The sequence below is a fragment of the Triturus cristatus genome, chromosome 4_2, assembly GCF_964204655.1.
Source record: "Triturus cristatus chromosome 4_2, aTriCri1.1, whole genome shotgun sequence".
Lineage (NCBI taxonomy): Eukaryota > Metazoa > Chordata > Amphibia > Caudata > Salamandridae > Triturus > Triturus cristatus.
Window position 1 is genome coordinate 125,152,684 of NC_140586.1, and position 23,064 is coordinate 125,175,747.

Below are 23,064 nucleotides of genomic sequence, written 5' to 3' on the forward strand. Positions count from 1 at the left end.
GCTAGGAAGCAGAGTTACCATGGAGCAGCGCCTCCAAGAAGCATTTCTCTCCGCGTTGCAGCTTCCTCACCGTGTGTGGCCACGCAACGTAGAACATCACAACACAGCGTGAGACCACCATCTTGTGTGTCATTTTTCACTGCACCGCCGCCTCATACGCTATCATTCCTTGCGGCTGGATTTTGGTTAGCAATTACGGTGATACACACTCACCGAGGTAAGCTGTGGTGCGCAAACTATGGTGTCCTGTACACAGAGGACACAGAGAAATCACTTGGCAATTTACTGAAACGCAAAAGAACTACAATACAGGATTCTCTAGGACCAAAGGTAAATGCAGAAAATTGTACACACAATTTTGTTTTTAAGTGTTTTATGTGTGGAAAGTCACAGTATGGATCTGCATTTGAAAGCCAAAACAAAATTAAGGCAGCACGAGAGAAAGTGTAATACTGAAAACTGTTAAATCAAAGGTTGAAGATTCATATCAAAGTGGAGAGTCCGTCAGATGTTGTGTTGTCACTATATCGCCACGCTGTTTATTACTTGCTGTTAGTTTGAATTTAATTTACACACGCACCTGCTGCCATATATCAGCGCATCATTTGCAACAACAGATAAGAACGACTCCCAGATCCGGGTCAAAGAGCCCAATATCAGGGACAGAGACAGAAAGCGCAGGACTGGCACAGGTTATAAGGGACAGAGAGTCCTGAACCGGGCCTAAGAGCCCAGGACTGGCACAATGAACCACAACAGAGAACGCAAAACGGGGACAAAGGTCCCGCAACTAGAACCGGGTCAGAGAGCCCACAGAACTGAGACAAAGAGTCCAGAACCGGGTCAAAATGGGGACAAAGGTCCCAATGGAACCAGAACCGTGGCCGAGAGCCTAAAACGAGGACAAACTTCCCAGACCTAGAACCGGGTCAAGGAGCCCAAAACGAGGACGGAGAGTCCAGGACCAGGTCAAAACGGGGACAAAGGTCCCAGGACTAGGACGGAGAGTCCAGAACTGGGACAAAACGGGGACAAGGGTCCCAGAACTAGGACGGAGAGCCCAGAACAGAAACAAAAGCCCAGAACTAGAACCGGGTCTAAGAGCCCTGAACCTGTGAAAGAGAAGACTCAGCCCGCGACAAAGAACCCAGAGCTTGGACATAGACTCCAGAACGAAAGAAAAGAAAAAAAAACAAGAGCAGGCAGAGTGCCCACTACAAAGAGCCTAAAAAAAACGGATACAGAGAGTCCAGAAGTGGAGTAAGAGGCCCAAAACCAGTGAAAGAGGCCCAGAACCAGAGAAAGAGAACCAGAACCGGGACAAAGCGACCCACAACTAGGACAGAGAGTCCAGACTTAAAGAAAGAAAACCGCGCAGAAATGGAACACAGAACCTGCAAAGGAGAGCCAGAACCAGTGAGAAATGGTGGAAAATAGAGGCTCCCCAACAACAAAAAAAAAGAACTGGTTTCTGACTGAGTAGATTCAAAAGTCATCCAGAACGCATTCAAGTCAAATTGACAGGAGAACTCAAGTATGAAATGTCACTCAGTAATGAAGCACAGAAATGAATGTACAAACTGCTGAGAACTTTAAAAAAAATATATTATAAAGGGTGTTGTGATCATATGACAGTCCGAAGCACTTCAAGCAAGAATGAAGACTGCAAACATCACAAGCGGCATTGCACCTGGAAATCTCGAAGAGTACACATGACTGTGGTATCTGCCGTTGGAGTTCAACGGACCTCACAACTTTGAAAACCTTCACGCCCAGACAGTATTACGCCGTCTCTCTCTTCAGCAAAGCTTAATTCACCTAATCATGAATCATCAGCCCCTTTGCAACTATTACATCCGGAACATTAATGAAATTTGTAAACTAAAGCATGGAGGCATCTGATGCGCAGTTCATCTACAACCTGGAGTGGAAAGCGGTGGTGGACAAGGACAGGTTGGAGAAAGAGACCTTCCCTTCCTGTTTTTGTGAGTCGAAGGGGGGTAGGTGGTGGTGATGCCTGTCGTTTTGGTGATGTTCCTCACTTCACCCTTGACTCCAAAACGATTTCTTGCCATTGCGAACCAGAACCTCAAGATGTCGCAGACCTCCTGCCTATTTGAATGATTATTGTTGTTAGTCTCCCATACATTAAGCTTTCTTTTGGGTTTTGTTTCTTTATTTCCTTTTCTCTATAAAGGAGGACGATGTGTTGTATATTTGTGCTTCTTGCAACATGGCCACCTGTGGTCATTAGGCCTTTCCTTGTGTTCCCACTTCCCCAGCCTTCCAGAATACCTGTGAGTATTCTAGCTTGTACTTTAGTGTTTTCCACTCTTGTCAGTTGATGGTCTAGTCAGCTGGCGAGGTGTCCGCTCAGCTGTGCTCTTAAATAAAACTACTCTTGTAACTTAATGAAAGTGTCCTGTTCCTAAATAATCTAATCTAAAACTATTGGCGGTCCACAGGTGGTAAGGGGTAATCCCCCAAAATGGTGAGCACCGATTTGTTATGGCCACAGTGTAATGTGGCTCTTCAGGTGGGCAGCACAGCATAGGGGGCGGCCTGCCCTTGGATCGCCCGTTAGTTGACCCACCATGTTGGCATATTTCTTATGCAAAATGAACCTGCAGCAACGTTTTCTCCCACAACCAATGTGTCTTGTGTGTTCTTTATTATGATATTGCTGTGTCTGTGGGTTGGGTGATGCCGATATTGGCACTATGCCTTGGCACATGGAAACTTGACCAAATGGCTATGCTAGTGGTAATTGACGCCGCTTGTCGGAAGACGATCTTCTTGTTTTTACAAGTTGCATTTAGAAAAATTAGCTTGCTGCACTCAGGGCATAGGCCACCCCTTTTTTAAACATTGTAATTGTAATATATGACTGCTATTTAGTAAACTGGCTCTTATTTTTAACTGTACTTGCTTGATTGTTATTTGCTTACCCGCACCATAAAACAAAAGGAAATCATTGGAACGCTTTTGTTCCTTCTTTTAAAACTTACTGTAATTGCCGCTTTGCACTGCTCAGACATGGCGCTGTTCTAAAACGCTCTGCTACTGACTTCCTCACGATCACGTGACTCGCGAGTTTACCGCGAGCCTATCAGCTTGCACCGGCCTCTACTTTGGACTGCCGGATGCAAGCGCGCACTTGTGGTAATTGACGCCGCTTGTCGGAAGACGATCTTCTTGTTTTTACGAGTTGCATTTAGAAAAATTAGCTCGCTGCACTCAGGGCATAGGCCACCCCTTTTTTAAACATTGTAATTGTAATATATGACTGCTATTTAGTAAACTGGCTCTTATTTTTAACTGTACTTGCTTGATTGTTATTTGCTTACCCGCACCATAAAACAAAAGGAAATCATTGGAACGCTTTTGTTCCTTCTTTTAAAACTTACTGTAATAGCCGCTTTGCACTGCTCAGACATGGCGCTGTTCTAAAACGCTCTGCTACTGACTTCCTCACAATCACGTGACTCGCGAGTTTACCGCGAGCCTATCAGCTTGCATCGGCCTCTGCTTAGGACTGCCGGATGCAAGCGCGCAGCGCGCAGCGAGCGCGCGCAGCGGGCGCGCCGCTGGCGCGCCAGAGGCAAGCCCGTCTGCGCCCGTCCGCGCCCTGCCGTGCTCAGTGCCAGGTAAACTTTCTTCACACGTTATTGTAAAACCTATTATCATTAAATATTCTGCGGCGAATTTGAGGTCCTTGCGAGATCAGGCCTTTCCCAAATGCACCATAGCCACATGTCTACAGCAAAGATTTGTATGCGATAACTGCCACTTCGCATTTGGCCGCAGTCTTAAAAAACGCCAGAGGTACTCAGGACCGTCCACTGTAAAGAATAAGTCATCTCTAGGAGTAGACAAAGTTTTCCACTTCTGGAGTCTAAATGGTCGCTCACTCCCAAAAAATAGGGCTCATATCTATGACTTTTTACTTTCAAGGAAACCGGATGCCCTGTTCCTTCCGGAAACTTGGCTTCATGATGGTTCTGGACCAGATATTGCTGAGGCCCTTCCTCCCGACTATGTCTTTGTCAGAAGTGATAGGAGCACGGGAAGGGGCGGCGGAATAGGGATTATTTTTAAATCGGGCTATTCTTGTAAATTTGAGTCCCAGCCCCTCCCAGGTTGTGAGGCCGCCCTGTTTGGATTTGCCCTCTCTCCGCAATTCACTATCTCTGGACTTCTCATTTACCGCCCCCCTGGATATGCAAAACTTTGGTCATCGTCTCTGCCAGATTTAATTGCCCCTTTTATTTTACACGCTACAAATTTTCTGATTTTGGGCGATCTTAATCTTCATTTGGAAGACCCTACGAATTCAGATAGTATTACTCTTATAGCCAACCTGGAAGCCCTTGGTTTATCTCTTCATAACAAGGGATCTACACATCAAACAGGGCATCTATTAGATCCTATTTTTTCGAATCTTTCATTTGTATGCAATCACCCAGCTCTGCCTCTAAGTTGATCCGATCACTACGCAGTCTTTTTTCAACTCAAGGTTTTTGATTCCTCAACATCCAGGCCATTATATAAATCTAGGAATAAGAGACCTTGGCATAAGTTGAACCTAGACACGTTAAACGATCTTCTGGAAGGGAATCTTCCAGATTCAACACTTCCACTTATTACTGGTTACTTTCCTCTGTAAATCTTTGTCTGCCTCCCTCGTCGAAAACTTGTTTTTCCCATCGGACTCCTGTTCCATGGTTTAATGAAGACTTGAAGAACTTGAAATCACAATGCAAAGGTTTGGAAAGGAAGTGGCGGAAATGTTATGATCCCAATTGTAAAATGGAATACAAGACTGCCCTCCACAAATACCACGCAGCTTTTAAGGCAGCAAGAGCTCTGCATATTTCCAAAACTATTACTAATGCCTTGAACAAACCTCAAGGTCTGTTCTCAGTGGTCAAAAAACTATCCGGGGCAAACACTCTTCCTGCACCCCATGCCCTGGATATTACTAAATGCAATAATATTGCCAATTTTTTCACCGAAAAAGTGAAGATAATATATAGTAAATTTGTTCCTACTTTGCCCCAGGACTTAAATCTATCTGCTACAGGTATGAGACATATGGATGCCTTCCCTAATATAGTGCAAAAGGACTCCGATCCTAACACAATGAAAATTTCACAGTGGCCACTCCTCAACGAGGAATCATTTAATTATTGTCTATCCAGGGTAAACTCGGGCTCCCCTCTGGATCCTTTACCTGCCAATATTCTAAAATCACTTTCCCCACCCATACTGAGACTTTGTAGAGATCTTCTAAATACATCAATACGTGAATCACATGTTCCAATGGATTGGAAACACGCAATGGTGATTCCGTTACTAAAAAAACCCAATGCCGATCCTTCGGTTTTGGCAAATTTCCGCCCCATTTCACTTTTACCATTATTTTCTAAAATCCTGGAAAAGCATATCAACTTTCATTTAACTACCCATATTGAAACATCGGGATATCTGCACCCCTCCCAATCAGGTTTCAGAACGCACCACTCTACTGAAACTACCCTTTTGGGAGTAACTGAAAAATTGCGGCAATGTTTAGATCGGGGTGAGACCATGGCGCTCATTCTATTAGATCTGAGTGCAGCATTTGACACCGTGTCTCACCCTATCTTGCTGAATTCTCTTCAGTTAGCAGGTGTCGACGGTTCAGCTCTGCTTTGGCTGTCCTCTTTTCTGAGTGACCGTTCATTCCAGGTCGTCTCTTCTGGGGTTTGTTCCACCTCTCGAGCTTCTGCATATGGAGTTCCTCAGGGCTCTACTTTGAGTCCACTACTTTTTAATATCTATGTGCGTCCCCTTGCTACCATCGTTGAGGACGCAGGACTCACCCTATACTCCTATGCAGATGATACTCAAATCATCTTTTCGTTATCCTCCTCTAAAGACAACACAATATCTTCTTTAAGGAACGGTCTACTCCAAGTTTCGAAATGGATGAATACCAACTGCTTGAAACTAAACGGGGATAAAACGGAGGTCATCATCTTGAGGAAAGATGAACATCTCTGGAACTACTCTCATTGGCCTCAAGAAATGGGTTCATTTCCCCAGCCGGTTACCCAAGCCCGTAATCTAGGCTTCATCATTGACAGCCAACTCTCTATGAGACAACAAGCAGTAAGTACAGTAGGAACCTGTTTTTCCATATTACGTTGGCTGCGAAAAATAATTGGGATACTTCCTTTCTCTACACAAAGAACTGTAGTCCAGTCCCTTATAATGTCCCGATTGGATTACGGGAATATTCCCTACTTAGCCTGCAATAAGGAACCTGTTAGGAGGCTGCAAATGGTTCAGAATTCTGCAGCGCGCCTTCTTTATCATATTGCGCGAAGAGACTCGGTTACTCCTTTTCTGCAGGATCTTCATTGGCTCTGCGTTAATAACCGCATCAAATTCAAAGCTCTGTGCCATATTTTTGAAATCAAACAAGGTGCAGCTCCAGTATACTTGAGAGAACTCATCTGTCCTTACATACCACACTGCGCTCTGAGTTCCTCTACCCAGGGTAATCTAACACTTCCCAGGTTTAAACTGACAAGAATGGGCGGACGCTCTTTCTCGTACCTTGGTCCGAAACTCTGGAATTCTCTTCCTAACCATGTGAAGTCGGAATCCTCCTATCTAAAATTTCGCCGAGACATTAAGACATGGCTCTTCATTCAGCAAACGGCTTGAATTACCTAGTCTAATTTATGACTCACTGCGCCGGGAAACCCTATCAGGGTAGCTGTGCGCCTAATAAATGTAATAATAATAATAGTGCTTGTTCATTTAAAATAGGGACACCGTCACACACGAAGTAAATCGAATGATTCTAAAGCTGTTTTGTAAACCAGCATGGCGCCCAGCGCTCCCACATCCTCATCGATGGGTTAGCGCTCTAGCTCTCAATAGACCTTTTGACCGTCACGTCTGTATTTTCTGACGCACTTAACACGAAAGGGAGCTTCTGGGGGTTGATCTCTCGTTGTGATGCTCAGCGCACCCGCCTGTGCCGCTGACGATCGCGCGGGGCTGGGCGAGGTCCGAAGGAAGCTGCTTCCGGGTATAGTGTTTCCTGGGAGCTAGAAGCCGCTGTCCGCAATTGGAGAAGACACCCCCTCGAGGGCAAGAAGAGGTACCGAGGATAGAGGGGTGTGGGAAGGGCTTTTAAAGAGCTCAAGAGAGAGAGGGGGTACTTACTGGTAAACTCCAAGAATTGTCGCAACAAGCCTCCGAGAATGCTCAGCTACACGGGGCAACGGGTCCTGGAGCTTGTAAGGTGGGGGAATGCGATTGAGTGTTCACCAGCGTTTTGCGGGTTAAAGTAGTGTTTGGTGGGGTCATGATCCAAGAGAGTACCAGGGTGTGTAGGAGTAAGGGTCCACAAATTATTGGTGGGCACAGGTCATATATAGAGTTCAATGGGGAGGAGAGATAGATAACGAGCGTGCCCGTAGCACCTTACTCACAGTTCTGATGCTTCAAGGAAAACCGCTAGGAATGAAATAATTCACCTTAAGTCAGGAACAATAAACACTAATGTTGTGTAGTGTAGCAACAACCACGATGTACAAATTACAGTACATACTTACATATATAAATTATATACAGAGATCTAGGGGTTTATGATCGTGTGTTTTATTGGTGCCCTACAGAGGACTCCAGTTTGTACACTATAAAAAGTAAACTAGATATAAACCTAAATGAAAACGTGAAAAGAACATTTATTTTGCTAATGTACATCGGTTGTTTATTTTCCATGTTTTGAGAACTTTACATTATGAATAATGCAAAATTACTTTTTTGTAAAAAGGGGTATTTTCGCTTTGGACAGCTTTTCAACATATGATGTAAACGTTATACCTTGAATAAAATAATTGTTTGGGTGCTAAAAGTATGAGAAAGGAGAGATCTGTTTACATTGCAACCGTACGTGACTCTAACACTCCACCTCAGTCCCCATTGGAAATGTTGCAAACTTTTTGACTTATCTTTTTGAAAGCGGACGCTTAGCAATTCCAGAGCCTCCTGCATGTTCAGCCAGTTAACAATGTGAAACTCCAGAACTCTCTGTCCAGCCCTTAGTCATTGTTAAAAAGTATTGTTGGGGTCCCACAATTCCTTATAACATACCGCCTATGACCAGTTGTGTATTTCAGAGCTGAAGAAGCTGAACGGGTGCAGGGTTTAATTTCCCTTGAGAATTTGAGTGGCACAAGTGTAAGAGTGCAGGAGGAAGAGTTTGTGCTGGGGAGAATCGAGTGTAAGATCCTGAAAGAGTGCAGGAAGAGGCCAGGTGCAAGTGGGGCAAGGTGCGGGAGATTAAGTCCAATGTGTGGGTGCAGAAGTGAGAGCTTTTTGGTTATGGCTATGCCAAAATAATAATATTATGCAATAGGTAATTAAAGATGTGAATGGAAAGCGCAAAGAAGGTAAGAAGGCGCAGATGAGGAGGTCTCTGCGCATAAGAATGTAAACATACTTTTTAGAAGTGAACCCCAAAGAGCATGCTCTCGCGTCAGAAGGCCTTTGTAATGAAAAGTGATTTCACCGGTCTATAATAGCTTTTTCTAGGTAATTGGTTTGTGGGAATGCCCCCACTTCTGGGTTTTCATTGGCTGGTGCAAGCTATCCTTGAGATATCATGGTAATATTGGTCCTCGGTGTACAAATGCGTTGTATGTTGCACCAGCAGTGTGCCGAGAATAAGGGGCACCAGACCAGATTCTGGTAAATAGGACAGCAAGCGAAGCACTAAATAAAACTCTGCACATATTAGGAGAGTAAGGTGTAGAGGGAGTGGCTTGGGAAATATCTTCCAAAATAACGATTAGTGAAAGATTATGCTGTACAATAAAGGTATTTAGGAAGGGAGACCTGGCGAGAGCTCACTAGACCTAGCTACTCTGTATGAAAACACTCTGCAGCCCTGGGCTTGCAATTGTTTTGCCTGCTGATTTAGCCCGGTGCAGTCCAAAGGCACTACTATATGTATATTAATTAGCGGAGGCAGTGGCCACAGACCTGAAGAACCTGTCGGATAAATGCTGCTTACTCAGACTAAATCACTGCAATGTTGGGAGTGGCTGTAGTTTGAATTGTATATTTTGAAACAATGTATTGCTTAGTATAATGCTCTTACAAATGTGAGGGAAACGAATTCTGAAAGAGTGACTGGTAGTTTAAGTACGCAATCTCACCCTTAGCAGGGGACATGTTGGTATTAGTTTGATCACTGTCATAGCTGGTTAACATTGACCAAGTTTTGCTTCGATTACTTACCAGTAATTGCATTACTTCAAGTCCTTATCTCACTTGCTTTCCTAACTACATGAGGCCTTCTGTGCCTCCACTACACACTCCCTAATCTAATAAAAGCCCCCCAAACCTCCTGTATTATCGGCTAGCTCTACCGAAGCCAGTTAGTGTGGACCGACTGGGCGGGATGGAGGGCATAAGGAAGTCAAGCAGAAGGACTGAGAGTAATGCAATTACCTGTAGGTAATCCTAGCATTACCTTATCTCTCCCTCTCTCTGATGTACCCAAGCTATAGAACCAGGGACTCCTCCTAAAGGACTGGGAAGCACAGATAAGAAGGACTCGTAGGTAGCAGCCACGTTCTGTCCCTCTCCATCCTCTCCAGAAGAGGAAACCAAGAAGAGCCGCCCCATGCTGTAGCAACCAGGACTACATGTGCACCCTATCTCCTAACTCTGAGAAGAAACTCCTGGACCAAATTGAAAGCAAACCGAAGACCCTGAGGCCTCGAACAGGGCATCTATTCCCCCAGGCTGACCGCTGCCTCATCCTGGACCAAAAGCGAGTAAGTGGAGTGTTGCAAGCATCTGCAAATAGATCCACCACTGAACACCCCCACCTCGGACAAATCTGGCTGAACAGACTATGGCCGAGACAAAAGTTGTGAGAGAAGGGGATCACCATGCTCAACACATCTGCCTGAGATTTCCGAAGACCCGAATATAAATTGCAGTTAGAGACCGGAGATGAAACTATCTCCGAAAGAAAATGTGATCCGAAATGAGGAACAGGGAGCGGACCTTTTTTGCCACCTGCCGTTGGATGTACAATTTTGCAGTTTTATTGTCCATCCGGTCAAGAACAGCCTTGTTCTGAATCCATGGAGAGAAGGCCACGGGGGCCAAAGCAAATTGCTTAGATTTCCACCAGTTCGCCGACCTGACACACTGAGAGGATGTCCACAGACCTTGCTTCTGATATGAAGCTATCCAAGCGCCCCATCCCTTCATGCTGGCATCTGTGGTAACTATTACTATTATCTAAAATACCTTGGGGTACCGGAGGGGGAGGATACAAAGACGCCCCTTCAGTAGAGTGAACGGATCCAACCACCAAGCTAGCTTTTGTCGCACAAACTGTGACACAAGAAGATGGAGAGACTTATCCTGCAAGACAGGATCCCAGGCCTGAAGCAGAAAATGAACTAGGACGCTCAGAAGGAATCAAGCTAAAGGAGCCAAAATGACAGTGACTGCCAGATCCCTCGGCACTCTCAACCAGTCTGAAATCTTCTCCACCCTGCTGTCTGAAAGAGTCATCACACCGATGTCTGTGCGAAACCGGTCTCCAATAAAGACACAATCCTGTGCTGGAATCAACTCTGATATCTTTGAGATAGAAACCCATGGGATGGTAACACCTGGTTTTAACATTCAAATGGAGAGGGGGAGGTGAGGCCACCGTACATCCTCCCTAGCCAAAACATCATAACAACAAGGTACCGTAGCTCAAAAAGGAAAAGATGGACTTTTTTTCCAATTTGGAAATTCAAGTCCAAGCCCTACTTGGACGTCACAAGAATGTGGCTGGACATTTGTGAGAGAAAGTGCCCTCTTTTTGCATGGTTGCCCCCCCTTTTTATGAACTGCTGATGTGCTTTGATTTAGTGTGCCCTGGTCTCCTGCTAATCCGGTACCCTGGGCCTATGTACTTTCCCTAAAACTGCATTGAAAACGAAACCCAATTGGTATCTCCTGGTCACAGGTTAGCCCCTGGTAAATGGTGGGAAACGGCCACTACAACGCGGCCGTTTCCACGCATAACCATAACCACGCATGCATTACAACGCATGCGTGGTTACAACGAAAACCCTTTACCATGCATACCTTTACTACGAAATTCGTAGTAAAGGCATGTGTGCTAAAGTTAAAAGAAAAAAAAAAGGGGAAGGGCAGGGTCCACTAAGGGGAAGCTTCAAAGGCTTGCCGCCTTTGTGAGCTTCCCCTGGCAACTTGCTGCTTTCAGCAACTGGTCCCCACTGGTTCTGACCCCCACTTTGGCGGGAGAACCAACAGGAAAAAACAAGTGAGGAAGAGAGGTGGGCCCACCTCTGCCAACTCCACCCCTCAGGTGGGGGAGGCGAGGTGAAGGGCAACACTCAGTCCCCGCCATCTTGCAGATGGGGGGGACCCAGCCAACCAGAGTGAGGTATATGCCCCCTTCTCACTGGAGGGTAGCATAATAGAGGATGTACCCACCCCAAGGAAAGGACCCATTGGTCCTAACCTTTACTTACCTGTAACACCCCTAAATCTAGTATTTGGGGGGCACCCGAACCTTGCTTCCTCAGACAAGAAACCAGAAGAAGAAGGACCAAACAGCCCTGCCGAAGCTAACAAGAGGAGGACTCCTACTGACTTGGCCCCAACCCTACCGGCCTGTCCTCACCTCGAACCTGCTGAAGCAAAACTCTGGTGTGTCCTGTAGCTAGCAGCCTCATGAAACCCAAGGACCTGCCCTGTCTTCAAAAGGAAAGACTCTGTCTCCAGTGAAAACCGGATTTATTCACCTACAGACTCCAGGTCCGCCAAAGTCCGCGAGTCTGCACCCGACGCCCATGGCCTGAGTTCCAGTGGCCTAACACCAAGAAGAGGTCTCTCCGGCGATCCTGACCCGAGATCCGGTGGCTCCTGACCTGCCTCAAGCCTCCAGCAGACGCCTGCAGCCTCAAACCGGAAGGTCCCCCAAATGCGACCAGGAGCTGGTAAGAAGATCCGACCCTAAAAGGCACCCTGGCAACCGACGCCTCACGGCCTTGGGTGGCCCATCCAACGGTATCTAACCAACCCTCAACATCCCAACTTACCCCTCCAAGTGGTGGTCGCACCCAGAAGACCTTCGTCCCCGAGCCTGCAGTGTGTTTGCAAACCGGAGGCCCCCCCATTGAAAGGTACGACGCCAAAAAAGCACTCTGCACCCAGCCCCAATGCCGCTGAGGGTGCACCTTTTGTGCTGGCTTGAACCCCCATTTGCCCTGAGCTTAAGTCCAGGAGCTTTGCTCCCACAACCCAGTGGCCTGCTCATCAGCAGCCACCAACCGGAGGAACCCGGATAACACTGGGCCTCAACACTCTGTACCCGGCCGCCCTAGTGCCTCTGAGGGTGTAACAAGAGTGCATCCTTGACCCTGGGGGATCCCGGGGTCCACCCCCAGAATACCAACTCCCACAACCGAATACTTACCTTTGAACCGATAACCCTATTTTCATCCATAGGATAACATTGGCTGTTTTTCTGTGAGTGTGGAGTTGGAAAATCTAAGAAACCCTTTAAAACTGTAACTAAATAACAAAACGCTTTTACTTACCTGTTTACATGAAATGTCACAGCGCAGTATCCAGGTATACTGCACTGTGTAAGAAAAGTAGTCTGTAAAGAAATCTACTTGACATTCTACTAAAAAGCCAATACAAAGTGTATGTACAGTATATCAAAAGGATTGCATTACTAGTAACTGGACTGTAATTAAACTAAAGTGCATATATAATTGCAATTCAAACTGTTTTCAAACTGTATTACTACTGTAAAGTACTTATTGCTTACCTGTGCCAGGCTTGCTTGGTTCTAGAAAACTAAAAGAATATTTTTATACAAAACCAATTGTTCAGAAGTAAAGTCTTTGAGTGTGTGATATCATTTTCTGATTGAGTGTGTACAACGAATGATCAACACTACCCTTTGATACAGCCTTACTGCTCGACCACACTAACACAAATAGAGAGTAAGGTGCTATCTACTTTCACCTCTGCCTACCTTTGGGGTTCCACTGGACTCTGTGCATACTATACCTCACTTTGGTATAGTATATACAGAGCCAGCTTCCTACAATTTGGAATACCAATCTTTTGGAAGAGTAAGCAGCGCACACAATTTGTGTCATGTTCCTCATCAGCAACCTCTCTCCATCCTGGGAGGACAATGCCACCAGGGCGGACTCAACCTCCCGGTGAACTCGAACGAAGGAGGGGGTTATTAGATAAAGATCTACTGCACAAATGGCAGGATCCAGACAAATTTAAAAATACCTTGGGGTGCCCAGGTAGATTACCCTTTTAGGTCTCGCCTGAGCCAGTGTGCATGCTCTGCGAGGCTTTAGTAAGTACTTTCAACTGGGCTTTTTTTTTTTCATCACAGGCTATTGGCCTTTGCATGCGTCTTTCTAAGGAAGACCGCACCCAATTGACCTGGCCTTATCTTTACCCTGACCTAGGGAGTTCGGGAGCGAGCAGCAGTGTGGCCAGGTGCCAGCTGCATACCTTACATTCCTTGAGCAGGGGCGCACAGGCTGCCAGCTGGCTGCTGCTCGCCCCCGAGCTTCCTAGAACTGCACTCCTCCCCTCCCACTCCATCAGGCCATGCCGTGCCACATGACACTTCTGCCGCGGCTGCTGCTCGCTCCTGGTCTTGCCTTGTTTTTGTCAGGACACCATTCCCGGTTCTCAGTCTTTCAGTCACAGCGCGATTAAAAGAGATGGCTGTGGAGGGCGCTGCCCTGGACCAACAGGAAATGTTACTACTAGTACGTCCGAGTCCATAAAGCCGTTCTTATCGCCAGGTTGCGGTAAAAGCGATTCCTGGCCGCAGGGAACGTTAAAAATTAAGTCTAAAGTTTTACGCAATCGAGTGAATGATCAGCTCCTTAAAGCTGTCTGAAAAAGAAGCCGTGGGCCTGACTATGAACCTGCTCTCCCCACCCCTCCGTCCACATCAGCATGACCCCTTGAGTTCCATAACAGAGCCTTACTCACTAGGCATTGTATCATTTTTAGGAATATTGACCCAAGGAAGGTTGTAACAATGCTTTCAGTTCAGTACGCCCTGCTCAGCCTACAGCCTTACTAAGATAGGCTTCACTGCACAGCAAATGTCAAACTGGCTTGTCTTTGATCACAAGGACGCCTGCTCACGTAAATTGCTCCAGTGGTGCTATTCGCGCAAAGGTGCCATTTAGCACCAATTTGTAAATTGGGAGTGTGTGCTGTTTTTCTCCTTTTCTTTTTACAGCTGTCATTGCCAATTTTCAGGAGCACAAATAAATGTTCACATTTTGTTTAAGTAGAGACGCATGTGCTCGCATTATGTAGATTATTCGTAATGTTTCTATGTGGATAACATAGGAACTATACTTGGCACCGCAAATCAGAAATGATGAACATTTGCGTAGGACCTCATTGCCTCCTCATCCTGTCCTTCGTCCCATTCCTTGCTCTAAGAAGAGGAAGCCACTTCTCCGTCATAAGTAACTAAAACGCTAACCTCTTGTCCCTCTTTGCTTTCTATACTCCGTTTACCCGTCTTGTCCACATCTAGCCCGCAAAGGGCAACAGCACCAAAAGGACTTGCTGTTTTATCGTGTGCCCACGGGAGAGTCCTTTGTCTTTGACTCTTGCTGGTTCAGAGTTCAATCATTGTCGGTTCAAGGGACAATGGTCATTATTTTGGTGGCTCTTTGACAGCCGTCCCTTCTCTGAACTTGCCTTGCTTTCATCAGGCCATGGTTCCAGCAATGACGATGGAAGCACATGGGATGCGTAGCCTGTGTTGTACTCCAAAGGGGGCCAGAAGTAATTGTGTATTCTGCATGCGGAAGAAACGCCTAGTCAGCAGCAGTGGTTTGGTTGGCCCGCTTGCCACTTGCTTTTAGTACGAGCATTAGAGGAACTCCTGTGCCACAGAGGCAGCATCCTCTCCATTGCTATGCTACATTTTCTGTTGCAAGTGTTATGTTTTGCTTTGCCAATGTTGTATTATGGACTGTCGATCTGTGGGATAGGTGGCATATACAGGCATCTGGCCACCTAATACAACACCAGAGGAGCTATTTATGGTCTTATATTTAAGCAGCCTGGGACTCTTCTAGCTAGCACTTGGGAATTGTTCAGGCCATTCTACAGGCCTACTATTTCTAAGATTCCTGTAAATACTGCTATTGGGCAGCTGATGAGACTAGAATGTTGGTCCCTCAGTTAATGGATAAACTCTATCCTTAGACCAAGGGTTACATGGATACACCCAGTCCCGACACCTTGGATCCTATGCATACTAACCTGACAAGCAGGTAACAGCTCTCACTGAAGATGTTCTCACAGAATTAGTGGATAATTAGTTATAATCTTCCCTTGCGAGATCCTGCTCTGGAAGGAGTTTCTCTCTAAAGGCTATAACCTGTTTAGTGTATGGCTCACAGTCCGTGGTCCAAGACTTACAGGCTTTTACAAAGTCAATGACGACTGATCTCAGTTTCTAGCACACATGGAAACCCAGGCTAAATTTATTTTCAATGTTGCTTTTGACATCTAAAGGCTTCTGGAATGTCATCAAGTGCATTTGTTGCAGCCCAGAAACAATTGCACCTAAGGGACTAGAACGACGACAGAGCACAGAAGTCTTGGTTGTTTTGATTATCTTTGGTGGATCAGATGTAGTTCAGGGAATAAGTGGAAGCTGTACCACACAAGTGCTTTCAGAACCAGAAGTACCTACCCTTTCTGGCTCCTGGTCAGGTATTCAGAGAAAGACAGGAAACCATGCAAGCAGCTAAGGATAGTCGTTATGAACCTATTCCATTCGTCTTTCTTTCAGCTGAGGGGCTATCTGGGAGTTTCTTCTAGATACTGGACGATACCCCTGAACATGCCAAAAGGCACTACACAAAGAACAAGCATTGGCATAGCCAATAGGTCTCGCTTTTGGGACCTTATAAGCATTTAGTTATACAGCACAATATCCTTGGTGCAACAACATCAACTGTTGCATGGCTAAACAATTATAAGGTCCCAAAGGCGAGACCTATTGGCTATGCCAATGCTTATTAATTTTGGGGACCTCGGGTATATCTAAAAACAAGAATGAGATGGCAAATGAGAGCACTGACTCAAACCATCTCCCTAATCAAGCATGTTTCTGCCCCTATATTTAGCCTATAAATGCCTTGGGCATTCTTCAGGGCTAGGGATCTGACTGACTGACCGTATCGCCAGTTGCAAAACACAGTAAAAAAAACAAAGAGCCTAGGTGAATTCTACCTGGGTACATTACACCCTAATTTAGGGGATACTAGCTACATGGTCTGGGAGGGGATAATGTCCTCTTTAGTCACACATTAGTCAGAAGACCATTGTGCTACTGAACCTGTATAGACTGCACCGTATCCCAGCCACAGGCCCTGTTTGTCACTCATGGGCGTGCACAGCTACCCCCAGAATTAGTCCTTGCCTGTATTTCCTTGGAGCGGCATCGCTCTCTCCATCCAGGCAATTTCGCAGCGATCCAATCCGCCAAACCCACAAGTATTCCCTAGAGCACAGGCGCCGCAGGAGGACACATAGGAAACCTCAGTTGCTGTTGTGGCCCCTGCCAGAAGCTGTCTCCAGTCCCCCGTGCCCCATCCTTGAAGAGGCACCACTGGCTGCAAAATGGATGCTGAAGCGGGTGCCCCGCACCTGCCCATCGAGGAGAAGTCAAAAAAGAACAAAGTCAGGAGGGGAGACGGGCTTTTATTACATTAGAGGGAGTGTTGGTTGAGGCACGGGAGGCCTCATGTAGTTGGGAAGCCCAGGGAGAGAGAGGAAGAGGTAATGCTACTTTTTTGACATTTGCTGAACTTCCAGGAACCGGTTTGTACCTTCCTTTCTGAACTGCTTCTCTTAGTTTGTAATCAACATTTCATCTCTATAACCCCCTTCCTAGTCATGTTTTGGTATTAATTATGATCATGTGTGTCCGCATGAACATCCTCGTTATTTCGTACAAGAACACGTGCTCTGAGAAAGGAAATTGCACACGGAATCGCAAGCTTTACTTGCTTTTTGTCTGGTGTCCTGTTTCAAGGACACAGTAAAACATAATGTAAACATGTGAAATGGAAGTTATTTAATACTTCAACAATATTAGCACTAAGAAATCTGGTCTTTGAGGATAAAAGGTAGGCAAACTAGGCATTTGTAGCATTAGATGGTCTTAAACCTTGTGCATTCTGCATCAGTGTTTGTTCCCTGTGGTGGCATTCTAAACCTGGCAGGTGGATTGCAACTGACCTCTTTGAGACACCAGAGGGTTCCTATTTTAATAAAATATCCTGTTTTATCCTCCTCACTGGTGTGACATCTCTCTAGGACAGCATTATTCCTGGATCGCATGTACATGGTCAACGAATAAACACAGCTGTGGTTTATACAAAATACACAAGGCCACGTAGGAGATCTCCGTTCCTGAATTTTGATTATTTTGTTAACCACATTGAACTTCCCCAGGACGATCAGGAGCCTTTGTGGTCAATGTGGTAATTGTGCAAACTCCTGGGCTTTTCACTCATGGTGCATTAGGGATGGCTTTTTTACTTATACGGTCGTTAAATTGACTTTCTTAGAACTTTGTTGTCACAAATCCTCTACTTGAAACGCTAAACCAACTGAAACCCTGATGGTTTGATCCCCTCCATATGAAACTGCAGGTAGTTAAATGATTAGTCTTGGACCATGTGGAGCCACTGCGCAACTTTTCATTTGATGTTTGATGTTTTGCATACCATAGAAAGAGGAATGTGTGTTTGTATGATTTGTTTCATGGTTCTAATTTTTGTATAAACATATTTTTTTTGTTTGTTTGTTTGGGATCCCGTCAGGTTCCCTGGCAATGATCCCACATCTCGTACGGAAGCCCCGATTTAACCAGGCCTCATCACGACGAAGGATTGATGCATTCCGTCGCCCCCAGCGCTCTGCAGTATGGGAACGTGAGCCAAGAAGTCACCCTGCAAAGGTCAGACGAGAGCACCTCATCTGCTGTGCGGTCTTCCACCACAGAGAAGAACTACAATGGCCTGTTTGCCCGGCCGGAGAGTCCCCAGTCGGGAGAGCTGGACGAAGTGGACAAGATTAAAAGCAAGCTAATGTCTGCTTGGAACAATGTGAAATATGGTGTGTGACTAGAAGTTGTGGAAGTGTGGCTGGATGATCATTTGAAAGAGAGTGATATTGTCTCCTGCCTAGCGGGGGCAGCACGAAACCTTCCTCATAGACTGTCCCATAGAGGATAAAGTTATTTTTTAGAATTGTTATTTATCTCTGACAGTGCTGGCCCTTTATTAGATGACATCTTCTAATAAGCAGTAGTCCTTAATTAATAGCGTGTTGTCTTCCTCTTACCGCCCATCCATCCATCCTCTTTTTCCCCTTAGTGCTTTTGAGGGGGAGGGAAGAATGGGTGGTTAAAAGAAAGGCAACACTTCTGCCTTATGTGGAGCCTTGCCACCTACCCTTTGGGGACCAGCATTACCATTTTAAGTTTGCCTTGCTTCACCACCCACGTTATAAACCGTGAGTTCCATGTACTCTGGTATTGGTTCTAACTTACTGTCATGTTGCTAACATGCCTATCTTGAAAACGTTTTCCTGTTATGCCACGTGTTAGTTGAAAACTGACAATGATTTTATTAAACAAATCAAAGCCTGTTTTCTGTTTACTTACTTGTTTGGAAGAAATCACCTTTTTGTTCCATTTTTCAAAACGTCTTGGAATCTTTGGTAATTGTCAATGTAGCAGTTGTCTAGATCAGGGATGTCCATTTTATGTTCAGGAGGACCTCATCCAGAATAACAACTGACCAGGAAAATAAGTTTCATTTACATTTATGTATTGCAAATATATTGTGTCTAGGTATCTGTTAGAAATGGGATTTTTGTTCGGCTAGGGCATGTGTCAAAGTCAGGCAGAAACCACCACTCTTGTCAGGATAAGGGAATTAGACTCTTAAAATAACCCCTGCTCACTCCCTTGGTAGCTTGGCACGAGCAGTCAGGCTTATCTTAAAGGCAGTGTGTAACGCATTTGCACATAACCAACAGTAATACAGTGTAAGCACTACAAAAGGACACCACACCAGTTTAGAAAAATATCCAGTATTTCGATCTATTAAGACAAGACCAAAAACGATAAAAATCCACAATACAGTACTTAAAAATCTTCAATTATCAAAATATGCTTGAAAAATAGTTCCTTGATTTCGATAGCTCCGTCCTAGGCTATCACGGCATCGTAAGCAAACATATCCAAACAGTTGTGGCTGACCGTGGCGTCGTGGGCCAGCTACGGTGTCGGGAAGACCCACAAACAGTACCTTTTATAAATGCAGGGAGTTAGTGACCTTGCTTCCGAAAGCACGGCGTCCACAGGCGTCTGTTCCGGAGTTCGGTGCAGGAGTCGTCGGGGCCCTTGAAGGGACACGCGTTGCAGGTCGAACTCCCCTCTGTTGAACTCAGGAGCGCTAGCATCTGCAGGCGTCGAGTGCTGCGATGAGAAGTGCAGCATGCGGTGCCCTCAGGTGGCGGCGTATGATGGCGTCGTTGGAGAGACCATGGTTGCGGTGCGAGGTGAAGGCGGTGCTCGTTGCGGTGCTGACAGGTCATGATGCAAGCAGAAGCGTCATCGTGGCTGAAGCGCTGTCGTCGGCTGACGAACTGGAGTCCATGGTGCCGGCATCGGTAGGCCAAGGCTGCGGTGCGGGATGAGGGCGGTGCGTCCTATAACTTTACGAGCGGTGCCCTCGAATCACGGTGCATGCAGCTGCGTAGAATTCGGCGTGGATCGGCATCGACGGGGATACCAAGGCGTCGTCGTGAAGCGAGGTGGTGCAGAGTCTGGTGCCCACAGGTCGCAGTGCGAGCAGTGGCTCGGTGGCGGCATCAGCAGGCATCGGTGAGACCAGGGTCGCAGTGTGGCATTGTGGTGGTGCTCTCTGTGGTGCCTTTAGGACACGAAGTCAGCAGCGGCGTTATAGACGGCATCTGGTTGTTTTCTCCTCTGTTGCAGCACAAAACACACACTCCCCAGTGCTGAGGGCAGAAGAGCTTGACATCTTTGCTGTTCTTGAGACTTCTTGAACAGGGGGCAAGCCCTACCTCAAGCCCTTGGAGAAACTCACAAAAGTAGATTGCAGAAAGTTCAGTCCAGTCCTTTCACTGCCCAAGACAGAAGCAGCCACTGCAGGCCAACACAGCAAAGCACACAGCAAAGTGGTAGTCCCTCCTCACAGCTTCTCCAGCTCTTCTTCTTGGCAGTCTTCTTGATCCAAAAGAGTTCTAAAGTTCAGGGGTCTGGGCCCCAATATTTATATCCCAAAATGCTTTGATCTCTTAATCAGAGATGGTCCGTGCCCAGCCAGAACCAGTTCTGCCTTCTCTGGTGTGACTTCCTGGCAGGAGGTGGAGACAGCATGGTCAGAGGCAGACCAGGCCCTTTGAGGTGCAAGGAAATCTCCTCCCCCTTCCTTGATTGCAGCCCAGGTCTATTCCGCCCTTTCCTGAACCACCTAGACTATCTGGAGCCACTCTTGCTCCCCAGCCTTCTGTCATCCAAAACCCAGACAGGCAATCCACATTCCAGCAGAGGCACAGGGGATGACTGAGCAAGAAAATGCCTGCTTTCTAAAGGTAAAGGCAAAAAGGTGCTTTAATTAAAACACCAACTGCTGCACTGCTGTAATGAAGAAAAACTCTCCTCCATGAGTAAGCCATTAATTGTGACGTTAACCAAAGTAATCCATAGTCTTCCCATTTTTTAGAAAATCCAGTAATCCGTATCTTCATACTCTTGCTTTCTAAAGGTGGCATTTTCAAACGCAGAATGTAAAAATTACCTTCACTAAAAGATTCATCTTTAGATTCTGAGTTCAGGCATACTAAACTTTATTTTCCTACCTAATTCCCGGGGCCAGTTATGTTTATAAGATGTCATAAACAAACTCCGCGTTCTGTCCTATGGGGAACAGGTAGCCTTGCAATAGCTAAAAACGAAATTGGCCGTAATTCACTATCAGGACATGCCACACACAACAGGGCATGTCCTACCTTTCACATAAACTGCGCCCTGCCCACAGGGGTACCATGGGGCCCACCTTAGGGGTGGCTGACATGTAAGAAAAGGGAAGGTGAGGGGCTGGCAAGTTTGTGCACTGGCCAAGTCGACATGGCAGTTACAAACTGTGCGCAGACTCCGCAATGACCGGTCTGAGGTACCTTTTCCGGGCTACTCACGTGGGTGGCACAATCAGTGCTGCAGGCCCACTAGTAGCATTTGATTTACAGGCCCTGGCCCACTCAGTGCACTTTACGAGGGACTAACAAGTAAATCAGTGTACAGAAACACTACGCCAGCAAAAACGGAGTCAAAACCGGGAGGTCAGAAAGCAAAAACTCAGGGGAAACACGCCAGAAGATGCCAAGTCTAACAGTATCCTAAAATTCTTTCTTGGACAAGGCTATCCTGTGCCTATTCTGGAAATCCTGAGCTAGACTGCTATGTATTAAAACAATCAAACGATCTTTCCACAGTAACTCACAGCCTCTCATTCAAAACCAGCTTTAATGAATGAATAAAAAATATTCTGGTGCAAAGCGGACATACGATAGAAAAAAGCCCAGTCTTCAGCTTCTTCCGGATCTGTAGGTGGTTAAAAGCACGAAGATGAGCAGAGAAACTCCCACCCAGTCTGGCCTTCTTAATGCCTGGAAACTGGAGAGGATTGGTCGTAGCAGGGTCTAAGTTCTTGCAGTGAAATACAGTCTAACACGATTCTGGGCATAAGCAGGGCCTGAATTGTGTGACTTTGTAACATAAGCAAAGAGCTTTAAAATAGATATCTGGGACACTGTATCAAAGAGCAGATGGTGAGAAATGGAGGATTTCAAGGCAAAGCATAAAATTAACTCTGCAGTAGCATTTTTAACCATTTACAGTCTCGGTCAGGTAAGCTGGTAAACCAAGATGGAATGAGTTGCAGTAGTCCAATTTTGATTCAATAACCCTCACAAACATTTGTTCCCCTGCCCAGTTTGTGTTTCAGACACACTGCTTGCTGGGTTTGTGCTCCACCCCAACATACCCCTTTCAAACATGCACCCTTTCTCTTTGAGACAACACCTAATGTAGCAGTTCTCAACCTTTTGACTTCTGTGCACCCCCAGTGAATCATTACTTGAATTTAGAGACCCCACCCCCACTGAGTCGTTATTGTAAATTAGGGACCCGTGGCCTACGAGATTTCTATAGTTTGAATCCCAAAACAGTACACAGAAAATACAAAAACAAGTATATGCCAAGCAAATGCTCAAATATCGAAATATTTGTTTAGTTCACAAACAAATATAGAAAACTTTTTTGATTCGGTTTTGCTTCTTTAATTGTTTATACTTAATTAGTTTAAATGTATTAATTTTAATAATATTTAATTTTGTTAAACAATTTCGGACTCCTGAGTAGGCCTTGCAGACCCCAAAGGGACCTCAGACCACAGGTTAAGACCACTGACCTAGTGCAAATGTAAACTTTGTAACCTTTTCTCATCCTTGGCAGGTTGGGCTGTTAAAACGAAAACTAGTTTCAGCAAGTCCTCCCCACTGCATCTCCTGGGACGTTGCTACTTCTTAGACAGTGAAGGTAACTGTATAATCCATTTGATAGCTCATGGGTGATCCAAGCCTCTTCAAGTTAAGTTGATGGGTAATAAGTTCATTCTCTTGACGGTGTTTTGCAAGTGTAATATCGCATAATGAGACTTTCATCATCACTGTTTTTTTTGGTATTCATGATATCTGTTTGCTTATCCTAAGACTACATTAGAAGAGCAGTTTTTATCAAGTCTCCAAATGGGGTTTATGCTCTTACTGAATTATGCTGTTTGAAAGGGGTGAAAGGTTTCAATGTATTTAGGGCTTTTAGCGTGGTAC

At 45.7% G+C, this 23,064-nt stretch overlaps 1 protein-coding gene across 2 annotated transcripts in view; it reads left to right on the forward strand.

The window, feature by feature from the left end:
* Window positions 1-7,018: 7,018 nt before the first annotated feature.
* Window positions 7,019-23,064, forward strand: part of ATG4D (autophagy related 4D cysteine peptidase) — a 72,998-nt gene continuing 56,952 nt past the window's right edge. Inside the window, exons 1-3 of one of the 2 annotated variants that reach the window (XM_085600765.1) lie at window positions 7,019-7,156; window positions 17,964-18,258; window positions 22,691-22,774. In XM_085600765.1, coding sequence (XP_085456891.1) covers window positions 18,036-18,258; window positions 22,691-22,774 — 307 coding nt within the window. In that variant the 5' untranslated portion in view covers window positions 7,019-7,156; window positions 17,964-18,035. Of the gene's footprint in view, window positions 7,301-17,963; window positions 18,259-22,690; window positions 22,775-23,064 lie in introns of both variants that reach the window. The other variant, XM_085600766.1, reaches the window with a different exon arrangement.